Below are 22,955 nucleotides of genomic sequence, written 5' to 3'. Positions count from 1 at the left end.
GCCAGTGAAGCGACGTCCTCCACAACTAGACTGACGAACAAAGGACAGCAACTTGTCTGTTCCCCTCCCCTGATTCCCCAATAAAATCTTTTTTTAAAAAAATGGTTTAAATGGTAAATTTTATATTATGTATATTTTACCACAAAAAAAGTAAAATAATTGTTATACCCAGAAGAAAATTTTAATAGGTTTGATATGTCATTTCCATATTTATAGCACTTCTAAGCCATTTTCCTGGCATAACCTTCCCTGAAGCCCCCTACCCTACCTCTACCACCCAACCTGCTGAATTATGTCAGTAATCCTATCTTCCTTGCAAAAATCTAGGCAAATAATTCCCTAGCTTCTTTTATGATTGGACTACCAGATTTAGTAAATAAAAATACAAGGCACCAAGTTATACTTGAACTTACAATTAATAATTTTTTAAATAAATAATGAACATTTTTAATGTAAGTATGTCCCATGCAATATTGGGGATATATTCATACTAAAAAAAAAAATTTGTTCTTGTTTATCTAAAATTCAAATTTAACTGGGTTCCTGAGTTTTATTTGCCTACCCTACAAATGTTCAAACAGTTCCTTTGATCTATATATGCTGTTTATTCAACACCATCGACTCAAGAGCAATTTTTATTGATGTACTAATTTTTTATTGACACTAATTTGTTGATGTACTAATCAGTGTCATTCTTCTTGTTTTTACTTAAGCAATTGGGTTCATTATTCCAATTCCTGCTTTTTTATTGCTTCTAATTATTACATGTAATGTTAAGATACTTTGTCCCCAAAAATCATTTTAACACATTTTGAATAATAAATGTGTACCATGCAGCACCTTTTGGGGAACAGAAGGGTGTACCTTGAAAAGTCATCGACTGTAATTTTATAATTACAAAAAGTCCTGCTGACTGACAGGCAAGGGCCTCTCCATATATGTTCCTCTCTATGTAGTCACTGCGCTTTTGGGTCTTTTTTCAGTTATCAAGACATCAAGCGTTGCAGCTCTGGCACTGTATGGAGCAACCTGAGCCCTTACACCTGTCTATCCTTTCAGCACTGTGCCACCTAAGGCAACACTGAAATAGACAGATCTTTCCAAGGAAAACCACTGCTGGTTCCTCCCGTTACAGGTCTAGGGCAGTGGGAAAAAATGTGATCCTGTGTTGAAAGGAATTACCGTATTTGCTGGCGTATAAGACGATTTTTTGGCCCTGAAAAATATGCCTCCAAGTGGGGGGTCGTCTTATACGCCAGGTACACTTCAGATAGACTGCCCATAGTGCTTGCCCCGTGCCATAGTGGCCTCCCGATGCCCGCCCACTTCATTCCACATACCGTTCAGGCATCAGCAGCGCTGCTGGGTGTATGCTTGGCTGTTATGCGATTTTGCTGTTATGCGATTTTACCACACTCACAAAATCGCACACAGCCGACCATATAACAAACTCTGTATTTTGAGTGGAAATGTGTTAGGGGGTCGTCTTATACGCCGAGTCGTCTTATACGCCGGCAAATACGGTATGTGAGCTCCTTGGTCTGAGAACTAACCTAGGACTATTTACTACCTACGAGAAGATAGGTGACGATCAAAGCAGAGTCTGCTTGCTTTTACCTGGAGGGGCACCACCCTGGACATCAGGTGATCAAAATAAAGGTCCACTGCTTCGGTGAAGCCCTTGTAAGTTGTTCTTAGCCTCATGTCAGAGTCTTGGAGTAGCCAGCTTGAATAAAAAAAAAAGGGGGGGAGTTAGTTCCACTGTTTGTGGGCTTGCTCTGGGCAGAGTGATGTTAGTGTGAAAAGGAAGCAGCTTCAGAGTGCTCAGGAATGAGTCTGGAGACCATTCCCTCCCCACTCCCTCTACTCAGCCAGTAAGTAGGAGATGATGCCAACTGATTCAGGAACACACATGGCCCAGCCTCAGCCCTGCGCTCAGCACTGCTTCCCTACAGAGGACACCAGCCCTGGTGGGAATTTATTTCCAGCTGCATGGCTATAGATCTGGCTGCCAAAGTGAGAAAAGCTTTTCATTAGACCCAAGGCCCAGTTTTCAAGCATTTACTCCACAACCTCATTACAATGGGTGAAGCCAAAGGCGTTAGGCATCGCTAGGACTAGAGAAGGACACAGACGCAACCTTCCAGTGTCACATAGAAAAACAAGCCTTAAATGGAGACTGTGAGAGGCTAATCCGGCTTCCTGCTGCTCTGGCCCAGCTCCCCTGTGCTTACCTGGCAGACTCATTTGCATCATTTGCATCATTTGCATCAGCTATTCAGAGCTCAGCTCAGGTGGGGAGCAGGTGAGTAAGAAGATGAATTCTTCCTACAACCTGTCTGTTTTGATCACATTCCCCAGATAAACACAGAGCATTCGTTCCAGAGCTGGAGTCAAGGTATTTTTCCATCTCACTTGAAATTCTGAGGAAACGTTTATATTTTCTTACAAAAGGCTCTGAAGCACTCTTGTCCTGCTATAGAAGCCCTAAACAGGGTCAGAAATGATCAATTCATGTTAGGTAAAACTGGATGAGGCGAGGGGTGTCCCCTCTGCACTGACACCTCCACATTCCATCTTGCATAGAACAGGTCCGTTTCTTATCCCCGGTGGGATTCTGCCTCTTTTCCAGCAGTCCCTGCTTGGTGTGCCCATCCTCTATGTGGCCAGGGCTTGAATGAACAGGAGCTGCACCGGGAGGTCTGAGTGCTGGAGCTCCCTGCTGCTTCTGAGCTAAGGCTTAGGTCCTGGTCGCTTCCTGTACCCGCTCTGGCTGAGCCTGAGGACATCGCTCACACACAGATTTCTAATCCTCGGGTGTCCAGAGAGGCCACTCCGGCTGTGTTCACAGCTTTGTTGAATGAATGGCACAGCGACAGAGAAGTGATCCTAGGCAGTGGAGGAAATGGAGACACAGTCTGCCTGTGGCCCATGGGGAAAGGCCAGGTCGTGCTGGAAGCAAGAAAGAAAACAAGGCCTAGGCTGGAGGCTGTACTCCAGGGAGGAGCAGTTCCCACAGGAGGCGGCATGGCAAACAGGGCCAGCCTTCCTCCCGCTTGGGGCGGCACAGGGTAGGGGAAGAGTGGAGCAGCCATCTGGAACGCAGTGAGGATGGGAGAGATTATGCCTATTAACAAGAAAATCTTTTTTTTTTTTATTAATGGCAATAATGGTGAGGATGAGGAATGAATGTGGTAACAGGTGATTCTTCTCTGGGTTTCTACTCCAACCACACACAGCAGTCCATGGACCTTGTGGAGACTACACATCCTAAGATAATTCATTAGGGACTGAGATTTGAAGATGAAAAATAAAACAAAAAACAGTAATTTGCTTCTCTTATACTTCATCAAAATACTAAGACTTTAAATAAAATAAATGCTGGTACCATTCCTAAGAAACAGATAGGCAGGTTCATTTTTTCCTGTTTTGTAGACAGGAAAGTGAGGTCTAGAGCAGAAAAATGACCTGACTGAGGGCCCAACTCACAGCGGAGCCCTGATGAAGTGAAGGGCCTGGGAACGGCCAGCCCTTCTGCTGCTGCTTGCCACATAAAAACCACATGGCATTTGACAAGGACAATGATTTGGAATCATTTAAAATAACCCCATTTGGATGCAACTTATTCTGAAAAAGAACTTCAGTACAGAATGAAGAAACATACTTTAAAAGCAAAGTTAAACCTATGTTTGTGACTCACATTTTGCATAAGCATACAGGATAACTCAAGCTGTGGCTGGAGCCCCCACAGCCCCACTCACCTGGGCAAGCCCCCGAGGTCAATCTCACTGCAGATGTAGGGGCCTGGACGCAGAATCACCCACAGCCCGATCTCCGCAGCCATCAGGACAAAGGCCCTAGGAAGGTCAATGTCAGCAACTCTCAGGACATCTGAGTGGAGGGTGGGGATGAGCCCAGCACACATCGCAGGGTGGCAGAGCTGCCCGGCTCCTCACCTCACCTGCCTTCCTCTCTCACCCAGAGACTGGGGTGAGTGAAGGGAAGGCTGAGCCCCTGCCCCCAGCAGAGCAGGGACTCCTACACCAGGTCATAGGCCAGAGGTCCTGGGAGCTGGGTTCTCGCTGGCTCCCAACCTAGGATGGTCCGCACAGCCCCACTGGGTCATGAGGAAGAAGGGCATCACACAGGGGACAGGGGCCCTAACAGTGGACCTGGCTCCAACGACCTCGCTGCCCTGAAGGGGTAACCCCTGTCCCAGCCTGGGTGGCTGGACCCCACAGCAGAGCAGGTCCAACACTGGGGATCATGCACCTCTGGGCTGCAGTGAGGAGGACGGGGCTCAGAGGAGGCAGGCCCGGCTGCCTAGGAGTAACAGGTTCATTGCTGGAGAGCATCTGGTCCTGAGTGCGAGCCTGTCAGTGTCCTGAGAACAAGGCTCTGGACCCCAGCCTCCCTCTGGTTCTCCAAGCAGAGCCGAGACGTCACTGTGGTCCCTAATCAACCAGAGCCAGCCTCCTTCCTGCTTCCCCGGCCTGGGCCAAGTCACAGAAGCAGCAACAGCACGTACTCCAGATCCAAGTTCCCAGAGAAGTCAAATTTGCCTCTTTGTGGCTCATGAAGGTTCCACGGAACATAGCTGTAATAGAAAAGATAATTATAGGCCTGACCTTTTCATTTATCCCACTTCATCTCCCATATTACCGCCTTTATCCCTAAAACACCTTATAATGGTTGAAGATGTATTTCCTAGGTACATTGTCTTAGTGACATCAGGACTGGAACCAAGAACTAAGTGAAGAGATGGAGAAGCTCTAGGGAACCCAAGGACAGTCCCCAGGGGACTAGGAGCTCACATCCTTAGGAGAAGGAAGAGAAGGCCAACAACATATGGGTGAAGCGTAAGACATGGGCACAGGATAGCTTGGGCTGTGCTCTCTCACCTCCTGCTGTCCTTCTCTCTCTCTCTTCACCAGAGAAAAAGAAGTCGCTTCATGGGAGAAACAGTTAAAAGTCGTGTAAAAGAAGACCTTAATTATTAGTCCTATTTTCTAACTGAAGCAACGAATTCCAAACCTTGTAACAGAAAAGAGGTTCTAACTCTAGAGAGAGGATGAGGAAATGAAGTAAGTTCTTTAAAGGGCCCAACTCAAGAGGCAGAGGTATGGAGGGACATATGACAACGGTAATGACAGCTGCTCCTCTCCTGGACTCCCACCCACCCCTGGCTTCTAGTGAGGCCCTCTCCAACTGCAAAGAATGTGTCCGGGCCTGAAGTGAGAGGGGAGGCTTGCTTGCTTTGGGTTCAGGCTCCAGAGTTACATGTTTAAGCAAATACAGATTATCCTGCTTTTGTAAGGCAAAATGGTTGTCTTGCAATATTCCTACAAACTTCAGGAGTCCTAGAACGTTTGAATGTACCCCCAGGATCAGAAATTTCATATGCAAATAAATGGATCCTTTTAAGGAATCTTTCTGGAAAATTGCACACATTTGTTTCAACTATGCTGTCATAGCTCAGAATATTCCTGTAACTCTTTTTTAGAATTTATCTTCAAAGCCAGTTCATAAACCACCCAAGAAACTGCATGTCCTTGATTTGCAATCCCATTTTTGCCGATAAATAGAAAAATACAGCCTGATAACCCACTTTCTTTCCTAGACTGGAATTCAAGTATCTGTTGGCAATTTTGAAAACTAAGTCCATGAAAAGGTCAAGATTTTTCGCCACTGAGCCTATTTTTTAACTGACTCACACACTCAACATTTTATTGAGTGCCCACCACGTTCCATCACTGTGCGAGGTGCTAGAAGGAAAGCTTCTGAAGGCAATTCTAAAAAGGAATGCTGAAAACTACTCACAGACCGTTTCCCAAGATAGTTATTTTGAAGAAGACTACACTGATTTGCTGTATTAATTGGGGTGTAGAGTGCTCGTTAAAAAAAATTACTTCATGATAATTGGATCATCTCCTACACCTATATTCCCCTCCTCCACTTTGTACAGTGTTGCTCTTTCTGGTCCCCAGAACTTATATCCATGGCCCATCTCTCATTCCCACTAATGGAGAGCGCTGCAGGGATTACGAGGAAGAGAGACTGTTTCCCCATCAGAGGCTGCTCAGATTTACAATCTGCCAGGCCTCACCCATCCTGGCACGCTAGAGCCCCCCAAGCTGGGCTCCCACGCAAAAGCCCAGAGGTAAAACTCGAGGAGCCCACGGAGGAACAAGGCTTGCGGGGGGGGGGGGGGGGCGGAGCAACACTCACGTGGTGAGGGTGTTCAAGCCACAGGCTTTCATCTTCAGCAAGCGGTCCCACCAGTATGCCTTGGGCACACGGAAATAGTGCACGGAGCCTCCAAAGATCCAGAAGGTAGAGTCCTCCAGCATAAAGTTCTGGCCATTGGTGTGCAACCCAACCCGCCGGTGCCTGAGCCAGGGAGAGATCAGGCTGCGCCAGCCCAACCTACAAAAAGGAAAGGCAGTCAGAAAGCCTCGAAGGTCGCCTTCAGCAGTGAGCAGGGGCACTGGAACAGACAGGCTTCGTCTTTTCCTTCGCAAGGCCCTCAGCCTTTCTAAGGAGGGCCTGCTTCCAGGGTGCTCACAAGAGGCTCCCACCCTCTGATATAGCCACACCTTGGAAGGAGCCTTTCTTTGACACCACTGACTCATCCGGCCCGGCTGTAAGGGAAGAGTAAACTGAGGATGCAATCAGGAATGACACGAATATAACATCCGACATGGAGACGGTGCTAACAGGAGAGAGGACAAGGTGGGCGCATACTGCATGGGAAGGATGGGCTTCGCGGGCTGGGAAGCTGCCTTCTGGTGCAGGGCACTTGGGGCGACTGTAGGGGATGAGGGGGCAGGTATGTCACACAAGTTCCTACAATGGCCAGCTTCCTAGGCCATGTGACTAAATATCAAAGCAACAACTAATTCAAATAGTACCTCTGAGCCACCTCACGGCCACAGCTGCCTGGCTCGAGGTGTAAATACCTGCAAAGAGGTATCTGGGTTAGAAACAGCATCTGTTCATTGACCAAATTTCCAGGTCTTAATTATCATCTAAAGATCAATGTCTTGTTGGCCAAGAGATAACCCTGCATGACAGAGAGTCCCACCTTGGAAAGCTTTAGTCCCTGAAAAAGCACTTCAATCTCTTGGATTAGCCAAGGGAAGCCCCCTCAAATTGATATCCATAATTCAGTGCTCCAGTCTTCTAATAGAAAAAGCCAGCAAGAGAAGCTGGGAGAGCCAGAGTTTCCAGCCAGAAAATTTAGGAAACTTGGAAACAGAATACAATAGCGGTAGTGATTCTGGTGCAAAAGCAAATTTTAGTTGGTGCCTTTTCTGTACCCACTACTTGTTACAGCTCCTGACACTAGAGTGCATCTTGCCCAGCAGGGCTCTTCTGCATAAAAAAGCTCCCTAAACTGCTTCTGGTCTGTCCACTCATTTTTCAACACTGGCTAAAATGGTACCACTGGGACACGTGTCCTGGTGAAGGCCCAACTTGATCCATTCAATCAGTATTGATACACATTGATTGGGGATTGTCGTCTCTTAGAAGAAACAGACATGTATGAACCAAAAGTGGGCTGACAGCAGCAGTCTTAATTTTGGATTCAACAATTTTCTGTGCCTTCCAAAGGAGCAGCTCCTTCACAAAGCTTCGCCAGCCATGTGGACCAACAGCAGATGTCACCGGGGCACAGAGCACATGCACCTCACTCACCCCATAGCTGACTCTCCCAGTGGGCTCTTGGGGTGTCCCATCCCTCCTGCTCTCTCTCTATCTCTCCATCTCTGCCACCAGCACTCTTCCCCTGCTGAGTTCATTTCCTACGTACCAGCCACCTTTACCTCTACCTACAATGCCAAGTGCTTCAGTACAGAACATGAACTTGCACACCCTACACTGTAAAGCTGCCAGAGCCCTGCTATTAATGGGACCATTTTTAATGGCATTTAGTGAAAGTCTATGGCAACTTGCTCTTGCTCCTCAGGAAGCTCACTCTCATTCTACCCAAGTTCCTCCAAACTACACGTTATGGTTCTGATACAGAGTCTTCTCCACCTCCCTGCACACTCAGATAATTACAATCCAGTGTCATGAGTGCTGCTGTAAGTCATGCACAGAGATATGGCCAGGGCTGGCTTCATGGGCGGGTGACCCAGACAGTCAGTCGCACAGGGCCCCACACACAGACGGCCCCCTTGCAACGAGTAATAAATAAGCCATCCAGATCTAATGCACAATATAATGAACACAGACAACATTGCTCTACAATTATAGAATGTAATAAAAATCACTTCAATGGCATATTACAATATACAAAGTAACACATTCTACACCTTTAAAATTTTGATTTTTAAAAAAAGGTCCTACACATGATTTCAGATACTCTCCTATCTCTTTCCTAAAATTCTTCATAATTTTTCAACAAGGGCCTCACATTCTCATTGCGCACTGGGCCCCAAAAATTAGGTAGCCAGGCCAATGATGGCAGAGGACTGTAACCGAAACATATAGGTAATCACTGAATGAAGAAATTACCTAAATCATTCAGGCAGAGTCAAAGACGTCATATTGAAGATGAGATTCTCACTGGGTCTTGAAGGCAGGAAATATAAGACAGCACAGGAAATTCGGGGCAAACCCAGAAAACAGTGAAAGACATATATTCGTGGAATGGTCTACTGCAGCCCCCGCCTCCTCAGCGGCCTGAGCCTGGGCTTGCTCACCACCAACTGCCTGCTGCTAGTCTGCACTGAGATAGATACAGAAATTGAGATACTCTTACAGCAATGAGCGCAATTTTATGTCTGTTGAAGCGAATCATAAAAGGTTGGGGCATGTATTTGGTATATCTTTTCATTTCCTTTTTTCTAGTAATTTGTTTTTATTGTGTTTTATAAAGTAACAGATTGGAAATTTTTTAAAAAAAAGAAAGAAAAGTAATTTTTCACGACAGACAGAGTGAGAAGTCCTTTTCTGGACCAGAAATAATGGTCTGGCGTTGGGCAGTTGTGATCATGGAGATGGAAAGACAAACATATTGACCAGTTGAATGTATCAGGCTTAGGCACCAAATGGCTGCAGATTCTGGAAGAGACCAGAATCATGTGAAAATCACTTCATCAGCAGCCTTCCTAACATGTAACTAAAGTCAGCTATACTAGAGGTTTGGGTTTAGCCACAATAATTCTCAAAGGTGGCAGCATATTTCAATCACCTGGGAAACTTAAAACTAATCAATGCCCAGGCTCCACCCCTGACCAATCTCAGTAGGTGGGGCAGAGGTAGTGTTGCTTTTGAAAAGCTCCTCCAAAGATCCTAACAGGTAAGGATGAGAGCCACTGGCCTAGGAAGAGTATTACAAGAGGGACTGGGGCAAGTTTGGGGGCTCTGGATGGACAGAGACAGGAGAGAAGGATGCCAACAGGGGAGAAGATGCCACAGATATCACTGACCACTTGGGAATCTCATCTAGGGACACTCATGAGCAAAGAGAATGATTTTTATTTACTCCTTCTTACTCTTCACAGCCCCCAGGATCTAAAACTCAAGCTGCAGCTGCAGGACTAAGTTCAGCTACATTATACTTAAAATAGTCATTTGTGGATAACTTGGGAAACTAATCACTTTTTTCTTTCTCTAAAGAGAAAAGTTCCATGTTCCAAGTGATTTATAAATGGTATTTTGGAACACAATTCTTCCAAAGGGCCACCTTTGGAAGGAGGACCACCTTTGGGGAAGTGAAAACAAAAACAGCATGTTTTTGGAGGATGAAGTTTTTATGTTTCAGGACATGAATCCTGGCCCTACCTCTAGGAGCACTGTAACCTTCGGTTAGTGATACTAGCTCTGTGGGCGTGAATCTGTTTCCTCTATAAAACAGGACAAATGCCTACCCTGCCTGCTCACAAAGGCTGTTGTGAGGGCCTGGTGTAAATGAAATCATCTGTGATGTGCTGTAAAGAGTCTTGCCACTACTGGAAATACATTTATTTTAGCTTAGCATGCTTTGCATATCAGAGAGAATAGCCTCAGGGTGCGAGGGTTTATGTCCTCAACATGGAATAATCCCAATCTTTCTCATTTAATTTAGCATTAATTATATTTTATGTGCTAGACTTTGTGCCAAGCTATTTTATTTCTAAATAAGGTAGAAATAAGCTTTGTGCCAAGCTATCAACTTCTAACATTTTACAATAAAAGTGTGTCCACCGGGATCCTGTGAGACCAGCCCAGCCCCTTAGCCAGAAGTCTGCAGATTCCAGCTGTGGACCAGACCAACCCTGCCTCCTGTCTTTGTGCCACATGCAAGCTAATGGTTCTCACACTTTTAAGTGGTTGCAAAAAAATCAAAAGAAAGATATTTTGGGACACCAAAAAAATTATATGAACTTCACATTTCAAGATCCATAAATAGTTTTATTGGCAGCCCATCACACCCATTCATTTACTTATTGTCTGTGGCTGCTTTGGGCACAGTGAAGTTACTGTGATAGAGACTACCAGTATATGCTCTGCAAAGCTGCAAACATTTACTATCTGTCCCTTTTCAGGAAACCCTGCCATAGAGGATGAGGCCCTGGATACTAAAAGGAGGCCTCTCCTCCTCCACCTTAGCCACTGGGCCTCCTTCTAGCCACCCCCTTGCTCTGGCTCTTCCCACCTGGCTCTTTCCTTTGGCTGCAGGCTCCTGACTATTATGGCTGTCGCATACCACACACACGGGAGAGTTGGTCTCCCTTGGCTTTGGACACATCTGCTCCAAAGAACGCACTCTGCCTTCACGCTTCATGTGCTCGCAAACTCTCCTGGCTCACTTGACCACCCACCTCCCGCTATCCGGCTTTCCCCTCAGGCATCCTACTCTCCTGGCTCACCCCAGGCTAGAATGAGGAAGAATTGGCTGGGCCGATTCTTTTCTTAAAAACAGGGACATACTGACAGCCTGGTGGTAAAAATACATATGTAATTCATTCTCTCTCTCTCTCCCCCTCTCTACCTTTCTCTCCCCCTCCCCACCCCATTGTTTTTAAAGACAGTGAGAATACAATTTTAGCAATCACTCCACCTTATTCTCCTGGCCAGAACTTCAAAAGAACAATCTGCAATTCTTCACCAAGCTCACATCACTGATCCTAACTTTTGTTTACAAATGCTAGGAGAGCTTCCCGTTCCCCACCCACTAAATGCAGAGGTGTAAGCACTGAAGGTGACTCTCTGTGACTCCCTCATTCCAATGCAGTCCCTGCTAGTGACACACACTCTTTAATCTGTCCCCTAGTGGATAATTAATCATCAGGAAACTTCCATCCAGGTTTACATCACCAGGTGTGTGGTCTGCATCTGCAGAGTATCTTCATCTGGAGCTTGTTAGAAACTCAGGCCTCACCTGAGACCTACTGACTAAGAATCTGCATTTTTAACCAGACCCCAAGGTTGAAGTCTGAGAAGCACGAATCTATTCAATATATCTTCTCCTTTGATATATGTATATATAGTCTCTTTCTGGATAAAGCTTCTCTTTGCAGTGTCTTTATATCCTATTATTTTCTAGATTTTTAAAAAACTATTTCCTCACAGTGCTTATTAAGCAGCATGAAATTAACACTGCAAAGAAAAACTAGCTATTATCAAATTCCAAGTTCTGGAGAATTCAACTGTTTCCTCTCTGGAAATTTTTTGATAGGTTACTAGATGAGTTTTTAATACATTAAGAAAGGGGATGAATTCACTGAGAAAATGAGGATACTAGGTTAATGCAAAGATAATCGCGGTTTTTGCCATTACTTTTGCAGCAACCTAATAAATGCATTATTGCTCCAAGGAATTCACTGAGAGAAAATGAGATGATACATGTTAGAGCTTCATAAACAACAAAGTACTCCTCAAATGGGTATTAATTAATACTGAGAATGATCATTGGTACTAGTGATCATAATATTAATAATAACCTCCACAGATCTGAGTAATTAACTGAGTAATAATAAAATAAAGGAAATATGAAGTGTGTGTTTAAATCAGGTCAGGGAGACTTTCCTTGCCAATTAGATTGTTACCAAGGAGCTAACCAGATCCTGAGGAAGCCCTTGTTACTGCTGCTTTCCTAGTGAGCAGTTCAGTCATGATGAAAATTTTCTTGATGAGACCAGAGGCATCTGGAGCTTATTATTAACACTTTCTTTTGGAATTTCTGTTGCCTTTGTATCTTTGCTTCATTGTAGGATAAGTAACTTTTCAGTCCTCGAATAAACTGAACAGCAGGCCCTGGTCACTGATGGGACTTGTCCTCAGGTTTGCTCTGCTCAAAGCCATACTCGGTTCAATCTACAGTGAGGTTCCCAGAAGAAGGCACACATGTCAGGATTTCTGACAGGGCCTCACAAAATATAACAAGATCTCTACATTCCTGTCGCTACCATCCCTTTGGGCAAGTGTTATAGGCTGCACATGCTAGAGACACAATAAGTTGTAAAGGAGACATTAAGCAGAGGACTTGGGTCCTGAGTTCCCTGCAATGAGGACTTGTCATCAGGTGGTGACTGATGTGGGAAGAGGGATAGGGGGATGAAGTCTTCTTACACTTTATACTTGTCATTGCACTGGATGATGAGGACAAAGGGTGCAGGGCGGGCTGCATAGTACTAGACATGGTCCAAAGTGCTGGGTGGACATGTGTGAATGGAAAAGGGCAGATAAGCAGGTAACAGGCATACAATCTCTTCCATGTGGAATGGGCCCATGAATTGATTCTCAGCTTTCAGAGAGGCTCTTCCAGGGCAGCTGGGGTTGGCGAAGAGCCAGAACCAGTCACTTATATAAGTGATCTCCTTGAATGAGGTGTGCTAATCAGGACAGGTCTGAAATGTCTCTTGCCATGCCAGACAGTATCGTTATGTCACCTGTAAATCCGGCAAATATTGCGATATTGATCAGTAACTGGGGTCGTGGTGGGACTGGGAAGCCACACTTGGGGTTATAGCCCTCTCCTTCAGTGTTCTGTCATACCACACACAGTCTGACCAGATTCAGACAGGCCAGTATCCACACAACCTGACATGGCAGGGACAGTGTCATCAACTTCTGGAATATGTTGGCCTCCAGCAGAGATTAGGCAACGCTCACACAGAAGACAAGTCCCTGCTGGTCTCGAGGGTCGGTTATTTGCACATTATACATAATGTGTACGTGCTTGTTAATCTGAGGTGATAATTTACAAATCCAATTTCCAGGTACACTGCGACCGTACTAGGGCCACCCTAAACAAAGGTTCAACTAAATGTGGATCCACAGCATCGCTTTCAAGATGCTGACCAAGAAAACACTCGTTTATCCAAGTGGTCATGCCAGATACCATGAGATAGTAGATATGTTCAACATCATTACACATAAAAATTTCCTCCCTTGGGTCTGATTTACAAATTTCTATTCATCACTCTCAAGACTCTGATGGAGTTACAGGCTCCCATGAGGCCCAGTTTCCTTGGACACCCATTCCCCCTGAAGTGTCCATTTGGGGACATTTCAGTCCTACCAGTCTACGGCCCTGTATACTTCTCCCTCAGCTGGGGAGTTTGATGGCCTAAGAAAGGAACTCTTCACTCTTTGACCCAGGTGGGTGCCCTCAATGCCTCTACTCCAGAATAGTGCCTCTTGGATCAAACCTCGAGCCCAAGAACTTCAGCCCCAGGGAAATAAAACTCAGTCCCTGTGTCTGGTCCAGCTTTCTGGATGTGCTCTTTGGCCTGGGCCCAATGCTTTGAGCTCCTGCTTTGCAGGGAGACATTAAATATTTCCAAAGGGCTTGGGCCTTCTCTTCCAAAGCCAAATACATTCATTTTGTACAGATGCAAGGCCATTGTGCAGATCATTCCGCAATCTTAGCAGCTCCGTCCTTTCCTCTGAAAAGATTTCAACATAAGCCAGAACTGGCCTAGCACTCAGGCTCTGGCAAGTCAGGCCAAATGGCTGCCTCAATGACCCAGAGACATGCAGTTAGATCAGAGGGCAACATTTTCTAAATACTGTAGGAAGTTTGTATGTGAATGAGCATTTACTAGACCTAAACCTTGAGACCCGATTGTCAACAAAAAATACAAAATCTTCATTAGTAATCTACCACATAACAACAATGAAAAGTGTCCTGATATTATGTGACACTGTATTTTCACTTTGGGAAAAATTTCCACTGATAGCATCATAAATGGAAAAGGTGTTGTATCTCAACCTAGAGAGAAGCGCAAGTCTTTGAGATAACCCGAAGGACTCTACTGATAACAAGACTCTGATCTTAGAGAAGCATGTGGAATCGGAATGAAATGATTTCACGAAATTGGGGACAATATAAATATGTTTAAAAATTTTTAAATCTACCACATGGGACTTATCTACATAGATATATGAGAAAGGAGCTAGTTCTTACGAGACACAAAGAATCGACACCAAGATTAGACAGAATTTTCCCCTCAGACTCAAGGAACTCAGAGCCTCCTTCACACTGATCCAACAGAAATAGAATGTGCTATTTTACTTACTCATTTTAACTTACTTATTTCAAACGTCTATCGAGATTTAAAATGAGTGTCTCATACGGTCAGCAATTCTACATATAGAAATATGTCCAACAGATATTCATTGCAACTTTGCAGCAGTAAAAAGTAGCCAACAATTGATGCCCATCCATAAGGGAATGTTTAAATAAATAATGTACCAAATGGACAAATGGGGTCACATATATAACTGTCTTCTTGTATATGCACAGAATTCCTCTGAGAGAAACCATTATCAACAATAACGTCAAGAGCGGGGAGAGAGTGCCTAGGGGCCAGAAGTAGGGGGGTTATTTTCCCCTGTGTATTATTTAAATAGTTCTTGCTTTCCATGTATTAGCTACTCATAAAATCAACTTTGCAGGAAAAACACATGTGTTCTTGAAAGGAACCTCACTGTCTTGCTGAGTGTGGGGTACAGAGGCAGTGAGTATCAACTAATGTTAAAAACGTCCCCGCTGGGTGACCGGTTAGCTCAGTTGGTTAGAGTGTGGTGCTGATAACACCAAGGTTGCCAGTTCGATCCCCATATGGGCCACTGTGAACTGTGCCCTCCCTAAAAGAGTCAACTATGCCATTGTAGCATGAAAGCAATGTGTAATCAATGACCATGGCAGTTCCCCAATTAAAAAAAAAAATGTCCCTGCCCTTCTATCCCAGAATAAGTCCCACACAATGGAAACTCTTTTTCAATATGACCTTTACTATCCAGAGAAACAGATTTAAGCAAAAGATAAAACTGAGTGGAGAGGAAGCAGCCAATATCCCCCCACCAAAAGAACTCTGTTGAGTGATGGGGGTGTGGAGGGGGCAGAGGGCCTGGACTCCAGAGTCCTTTTCAGGTACAAAATGCTCTAGAAAGATCTCTCTAAGCTCCAGCATCTCCTGAATCTTCATCAGAAGACCATTTAAGGGAACTCTGGGTCATTTCATCACAGGTTAAGTGTTTATTTCACTTGCTACTTCCTTGACCTCAGGTGGAGAGAACTCTTTGGCCAACTTTCTGATACTTCTGCTGTCGAGGCAATGTAGCTCTTTGCCCCCAATCTCCTGGGTATCCCAGCCTCTTAATCACAAATACACCAATGCCCTTGCTCCAAGACACCCTGGTCCCCTTCTGTCTCTGGTTAGCTTGGCACTATAAGACTCCCGGAGCCAACTCTGTGTTCCCAGCACCTCTCCCTGACTGAGCCACTGCCTAGCTAGTAGTGCTTCCCCACTTGTGTCTCTTTACCCGCTGAAAGAGACACTTCCCAGATGCTGAAAACTTTACCACCAGAAGATGAAAGGGACAGTGTTCAAAGAGTTTAAACATTCCAGGGAATATGACTCAGGCCTCAAGCCCAGTAAAGTCCTAGAACAGGCAAAGCTCATAAAATCAATGACCTCACAGAGCCCAGGAAGCAAGGCACAATTTGTCCACATAGTATCGGAAGACAGGACTGGCCATGATCTTGATCAAAGAAAGGGACCTGGCTACTTTACTAAGCTATCCCCCTTCACTTAAGGAGAAGTGCAATAGGGTCTCCTCCTGGAATCCAGGTAATGCCAGCTAGACGCCAGCGAAGAGACAGCTGAGTGAAGAGAGGAACTTACTTTTGAGGAGGTATTATGCAGGCTGCCTACCTGGCAGCTTTCCTCTCGCCTGACTTTTGCTAGCTAAAATGTCAAGTATGAGAAATGCAGAGTTAATTGAATTTTGCTCAGTGATGCATTTTTATTAAGGAAAAACATCATGAGTGGGAACCATGCCTTGATACTATCAAGCAGGCATTCCTGTGTTGGAGTGGGAGGAGGAAACAGAATGAGAGGTAGCTGGCCCAAATACACAGTTCACGTTAATACACGCATCACAGACCTCAAAGTAATATGCTGAGTTGAAAAAGCCAAACCAAAGCAGAGCGCATACTTTAGGATTGCCTTTCTATAAAATACTAGAAAATGCAAACTAATATATGGTGGCAGAAAGCAAGAGATCAGTCTGCTTGGGGATGGGGGAGCAGAGAGGCATAGGAGAGAGAGATGCTAAAGGGCACACGGAAATCTTTGGGGCTGATGGATACTTTCACCATCTTAATTCCAGTGATAGTTTCACAGGTGATATATATGTATAAGCTTATAAAAATGTACATGGTAAACATGTGCAGTTTGTTGTATGACAACTACACTGCAAAAAAGGTAATTTTTTAAGAAAGACCAGGGCCGGCCGAGTGGCTCAGTTGGTTAAGAGCTCGCTCAAGAGTTTGAGCTCTGAGCAACAGCGGTTCAAGTCCCAGCCCGAGCTGAGCAGCCGCAGAGCTGCCAACAGGTGGCAGGATGGCTCAGCTAAAAAAAAAAAAAAAAAAGACCATTTCAATTGTAATATGTATGATATGGGAGAGAGTGGGGTGGCGGATTGGGGGGGGGTTGTCACTTCGAGGGGTCAAAAGTATAACTATTGCACTGTGTTGTACAGCTGAAACTAATTTTTAAAAAATGTTTATTTCACAATAAATTTTAAAAAAAGAAAGACCATTTCAAGCTAAAAAACCAAAGGTTGAAATCTTCCTCAACCAAGGTCCCATTTCTTGGATGTGATATAATCAAAGAGCTATGATTGACCATGAATCTGCCTAAGGTAAAATTTGTGGGAAAAAACAAAAGCTGAAGTCAAGCAGACCCCTCCTCTTACCCAAATACCTGCCTTCTGAGGGGCAGAAAAAGGGCTGCTCCTGACAGCTCAGTTCCACAAAGCTGCCAGCTGAGTAGCCAGTTCCCATGTGACTATATTCCACTGGGCACATCCACATTCCCAACAACTGCTGAGAGAGTCCCAACCTCCCACTCAGTTAATGACCCAGTCAAAGCTAGAGTAAGGCAGGAAGGGGATGAGACAATGAGTATGATCTCCTCTGGCCTCCAGAGATTATCTTTCATGTCCAGCTCAGGCTGGACAGAAAGAATTGGGCAGAAAGTGCCCATGAATCAAAAAGATGGCCAAAAGGCACGTATTCTAAAAGACAAGTTCAGAGATAGGTCTGAACTTGGTTCACAGCTTCTCTGGCCTGTCTTAACCTGCTGAGAAAGAAGAGATAGCAGGAAAAACAATACTATCCTAAACACTTCAAACTATTTCCACAGACTCGAGTCACAGCTATTCATTCTCCATTGTCATTCCCAGGCAACTCAATAAGCCACCATCCTGCCCCCAAAACTGACTACGACTGCAGTCACCCCACCCAGGTGGGAACACGGTTAACTCACCTATGAGAAGCTCAGCCAGACAGCCGTCTGACATCTCATCTCCTGTCCTGTCGGCCTCCTTCCTGTACCTTTTCCTGTGGACTATTAGGGTGTACTTACCTGCACATTTCAAGCCCCTCAGGGTCAGCCCTCATAATGACCTGCCTGGGTCCCCTGCTTGGAGTGCTCTATCCTTGACCACCAACGATGGGCAAACCACATACTGCTTGAACACCTCTGGCTTCTTCCTCGGGGGTGTGGGTTTCTTGATACCCTGCTGTACGCCAGAGGCTCCTGCTGCCTGCACTTTGAGTAATTCTTCTGAGGTTTGCATCAGCCTTGCACTGGGAGGAAAGCTAAGCCTCCTACAAGAGCCAGGACCAGTCTTCAAAGAGGAAAGGGTTAGAGACCATAGACAAGATGGGAAAAAATGTCTTGGGAACAACTGGGGAAACAAAATGCTTCTTAAGTTTTCTGGGCCCCAGAGTATGAAAAGCACCATTTCCTTCTCCCAAACAATATCATGACATCCTCACTATCTCTGAAACAAAGAGAGGAAACAAATAAGACATGTTAAGTCTTGAAAGAGTATAAATGGAATTTCTGAATGTGTTCTTGGGACAGCAAATTATGTTCAGATATTTATCTCTATCTAAAACTTCCCTATCTCCCAGAGGAAGTTCAGAGAAACTAAGAAGAGGGATAGAGAACAAGACAAGATCAAGCTGAGGGCGGTGTACCTGCCCCAAGTTCCAATGTCTCAGCCTCCAGCCTCTTCAACACTAACTTTCATCACCAAAGCATTTGTTACTGCTGGTCTGCTTCCCCAGCAACACTGGAAGTTTTGAATATGGAAAGTGCCCAGCATCGACCTGAAAGATAAGGTCAGGGCTGCAGAATCCTATAAATAGATACAGTTTAGAAAAATTCTGGATTAGGGCACCCACAAAGGCTATTAGTAAAGCATTCTGTCACTAAAAGCAACCACTTGCCACAGACATTTTGTAAAGGGGAGCTGGTGACTGGAGAATGGTGGGAAACTGGAGAGAGAAGATACATGAATCCTAGAAAAGGGCAAATAAATCCAGAGCCAAGGATCTTGGAGGACCCACGGGGAAGCGTTCTCGTGATTGTGCTGGGCAGGCTAAATCAACAATAGCCGTGAGCACTGGAGTTCTGGCCTCTGCTGAACAGATAAGCCTCCCAGCAGGCTTGGTAGAAACAGTGGAGATCTGGGAGAACAGCATTAGGAGGTTCTCCGAGGAGGATCAGAGGCAGGGCAGTGATGGGGAACATCTGCGAGGGATCCGAAGGCTAATTCTGCCGACCTTCCCAGAGGGCTGGGAGTATCCAAGAGAAAAGTAGAGCCCGGCGTCATGGGCGCGGAGGAGTAGGGAAGCCCTAGGGCACAGACGCCTGGGGACTGGGAGGGCAGCGGCTAGTGTCACCCAGAGGCCTGGATCTCCAGGCAAGACCAAAGTTCCTGGAGGCGCAGAGGGACGCTGGAGTATTGGGGAGCTACAAAAAAGAAGAGGCTGGTGGGCTGTTCCCCCAAGGGGAACTTGGGATTCGCGGGTCGCGGTAACGCAAACTCCCGGGGCTGCCTCCCTCTAGTGAAAAGAGCGGCGAGAACTCGAGATGTGGTGCGTTGGGGTGTCTGCAGTCAGGCAGGTGCCGGGCGGGGCTCTCTCACCTGCGGAGTACTAGGACACTCAAGATCACCAGCAGCAGGAGTCCGAAGGCGCGGCAGGGCCTCCGCAGGATTCTCCACGTGGTCATCGCGCGTTAGGAAAGCTCGCAGGGACCCTGGTCTAAGTCCAACCAGCACTCAGCTGCCTGCCGGAGGTTCGGCTCCGGGGGGCGGGGCCGTGCGTTAGTCGCCTGGGCAACCAGACAGCCGCCGCCCGGCCCGCCCGCGCTCATTGGCTGCGGTGGTAGCCCCGCCGCCGCTCTGCTGGGACTGGGTAGCAGAGGCGGGACCCCCGCCAGGTCCATGTTGGCGGGTCCCAACTGTTCGCCGCTCCTAAGAGGCTACCGCGGTCTCCTTGCCTTCCTTCTCCCAATCTCAGGATGATGCTCGAAGTTTCAGGAGCTGTTTTCCTAGACGTGATATGCAAACAGGTGTAGAAATACTGAGCACAAATGTTGCCCAGTCCTTGCACACTGGTTGAACACGGGTAAAGCCGACCATGCTACATTAGCAAGCACGTATTAAAGGCCCCTGCAAAGCCAACACAAGCTTTTAAAACAATTCTGATTGTGAAGAGAAAAAATTTTGAAGTAATGACTTACCATGTGAAAAAACAGAACACTGTAGAATTTCCTTTAGACATATTTTATGGCTTAGTGTGATTCACGTTTGACTGTCATTGGGGGAGGGGGATGGTCGAGGGGGGAAGCACCAAAATAATTTCTGCATTTGGTTTCCACAAGTCTTTTTTTCGCCCTGACTCCCAGCGCTTTTAATTTTTATTTTAAAAACTGAGGGCCGGCTGAATGGCTCAGTTGGTTAAGAGTTGGCTTAAGAGAGCGAGCTCTGAGCAACAGGGCTGCCAGTTAGATTCCCACATGGGCCAGTGACACTGCGCCCAAGCAGAACTGTCACTGAGCTGACAATAGGTGGCAGGATGGCTCAGCCTGGTGTAACAACAAGATTGCCTGTTGATGATGGGCTATGCCCACCCACAACCAAGACTAAACTCAGCACCTTGAGCTGAGCTGCCACTTGGATGGCTCAGTAGATAGAGCATGTACTCTTAACAACAAGGCTGCTGGTTCAACTCCCGCATGGGGTGGTGGCTACGCCCACCCACAAGTAAGATTGAACACAGCACCTTGAGCTTAGAGGACACTAGCTGCTGATGGGCAGCCAGATGGTGACTGGCGCCCTCCACAACAAAGAACAACTTGGCTGGTCCCTTTCCCCAATTCCCCAACACTGCTCCCCTCCCCCAACTCCCCGATAAATCCTTAAAAAAATAAAATTAAAAAAAAAAACTCCAGATAAAACCCTCACATTTTAGGGTAAGACAAATAAAATTCTCATTCAAGAGCAGAATTATGTTACGGACACTGTATAATATTTAGACAAAACTTACACTGTCTAACAATCACAAGCCCATCTCATCCCAACAACAAATCAGATTTTACTGAAAGAAAATCTGAAACATTTTCTAGGGAGGCTAATGTGTTTTCAGAGCATCAGAGTTTCTAGAAAATATCCCTCATTGCATATTTTAAAACCATTTTCTATACTTATACATAGTTTTGAACTTATAAAGCTGATAGGGACAAAATGAGATTTTACTTCTAAGACCAAAGACACGCAGAGTTTAGTTTGAAGGGTCCTTTTTCTAACATTAAGCAAATACTTAGTCAAGTAGCAAAAGTTAAACCAAGGAGAGGTAAAAAATAAACAAATAAACAAGGGTGGAGGCCTTCCACAATGAGAGAAGATAGGTTGGGGCTTTTCCCAGTTCTGAAAGCAGAGCCAGAAACATTCCTAGAGACTTGCAGAGAGAGCAGTAGATCCCTCTTCGTACACTCTCAAAGATAGCACATTTGATCCACTTTTTAAGACATATACCAGGTGTGATCAAATAATACAGTGAATTATTAAATTTTAAAAATTTATTACAGTAAAAGACACATTGCCATTAATCCCTCTCAAAATACTCCCCCTCACTTTGAACACACTTATCCCATCATTCTTGCCACTTTCTGAAGCAGTTCTGGAAGTACTCTTTCATGAGTGTCTTTAGTTGTACTGTCGTGGCTGCCTCCATGTCCTGAATCGATTGAAAATGTTTACCTTTCAAGGTCATTTTGACTTTGGAGTAGAGCCAGAAGTAGCACAATGCCAGATCCGGTGAATGAGGTGAAAAACAACTGTAATGTTTTTTTGTTGTTTTTTTTTTAATTAAAGTTTATTGGCGTGACAATAGTTAGTAAAGTTACATAGGTTTCAGGTATACAATTCTGTAATATATCATCTATATATCACATTGTGTAATGGCTTTATTTGACAGAAATTGCTGTACAGAAGAAGCCATGTGTGAAAAGGAGCCTTTTTGTTATGATCCAAAATACAGTGAATGCTGCTGCCAAGCGCCATCCAACAGAAAGGCAGAAAACTTCAATACAGGAAGCAGCACAATAAACCTTAGTAACAGTGTGTGACACGTTTCAACTTGTTCCGTGTAGTCAGTTGGCTATGAGCTACGGTTGAGAAAAGGTGTGTTTTAAAGTGTTCTGTAAATCATCCTCCATCATGACAACACTCCATGTCACACATTGGTAAGTCCAGACAATTAATAAAGAGGCTGGATATCAAATTAGGATTCCGAAGATTTTATTAAGCTGAGCTCAGCGACCGTCTCCCCAGCTAAAGAAAAAACGGTACCCCAGACTCGGGGGTCTGGTTTTTATAAGGCAGGGCTATATGCAAAGTAAGTTACAGAAGCCAAAAAGAATGTGCAGTTATTCCAGGTAAAACCGCATCCCGCTATCACAACAGTGCCGTTATGTTCAGATGTCTTAACAGTATATCCTGACTGGGTTGAGCTGACCACACATTCTGTCCCCTAAACTTGAAAACTTCTTTGAAGTATAAAGATAGAGGCCATGGGAGTCAACTGTCCTTTTGATATGTTAAAATAAAAGAGAGGGGAGAGTTTATTGCTGTGAGGCCTTTTGGTATGTTAAGATAGAAGCAGGGGAGGAAAGGGAACTGAGGAATATTTTTTCTTTAACCTTTTATTCCCCGGCAGAAGCAAAGCAGGTGTACAGAAGCAAAAAGAGCTGTTAGTTTTTAGAGTCTATGGGAGTAGCTGAAGTATAATTTTTTAATGTGAATCTGTCCGAACTAGGGTCCGGACCGGGGTCCCTTCAACATCACTTCTGGTATACAGCAAAACATTATGGTGTGTCCTCATCCACCTTGTTCACCAGATCTGGCACAGTGCAACTTCTGGCTCTTCCCCAAAATCAAAATGATTCAGGACATGGAAGCAGCCATGACAGTGCAACTAAATACACTTACGAAAGAGAACTTCCACAACTGCTTCAGAAAGTGGCAAGAATGATGGGATAAGTATGTTCAAAACGACGGGGAGTATTCTGAGGGGAATTAATGGCAATGTGTCTTTTACTGTAATAAGTTTTTTTTTTAAGATTTTTATTGGGGAATTGGGGGAATGGGAACAG

General features: G+C 45.2%; 1 protein-coding gene across 6 annotated transcripts in view; it reads right to left on the bottom strand.

Moving 5' to 3' along the window:
• GLB1L2 (galactosidase beta 1 like 2) overlaps positions 1-22,955 on the bottom strand; it is an 83,149-nt gene that overhangs the window by 46,392 nt on the left and 13,802 nt on the right. For all 6 annotated transcript variants that reach the window (XR_002122349.1, XR_002122350.1, XR_002122348.1 and 3 more), the window contains exons 2-6: positions 19,444-19,850; positions 6,229-6,426; positions 4,529-4,597; positions 3,762-3,857; positions 1,618-1,726 (exon numbers count right to left, since the gene is read on the bottom strand). Coding sequence is in view for 3 of the 6 variants with exons in the window: in XM_019628483.1 (XP_019484028.1) it covers positions 1,618-1,726; positions 3,762-3,857; positions 4,529-4,597; positions 6,229-6,426; positions 19,444-19,529 (558 nt within the window). In the remaining 3 variants the exon portion in view is untranslated. The remainder of the gene's footprint in view (positions 1-1,617; positions 1,727-3,761; positions 3,858-4,528; positions 4,598-6,228; positions 6,427-19,443; positions 19,851-22,955) is intronic.

This window comes from Hipposideros armiger, unplaced genomic scaffold (genome assembly GCF_001890085.2).
Source record: "Hipposideros armiger isolate ML-2016 unplaced genomic scaffold, ASM189008v1 scaffold_797, whole genome shotgun sequence".
Classification (NCBI taxonomy): domain Eukaryota; kingdom Metazoa; phylum Chordata; class Mammalia; order Chiroptera; family Hipposideridae; genus Hipposideros; species Hipposideros armiger.
Note: the sequence above shows the minus strand (reverse complement) of the source record. Positions and strands in the feature narration are given on the sequence as shown.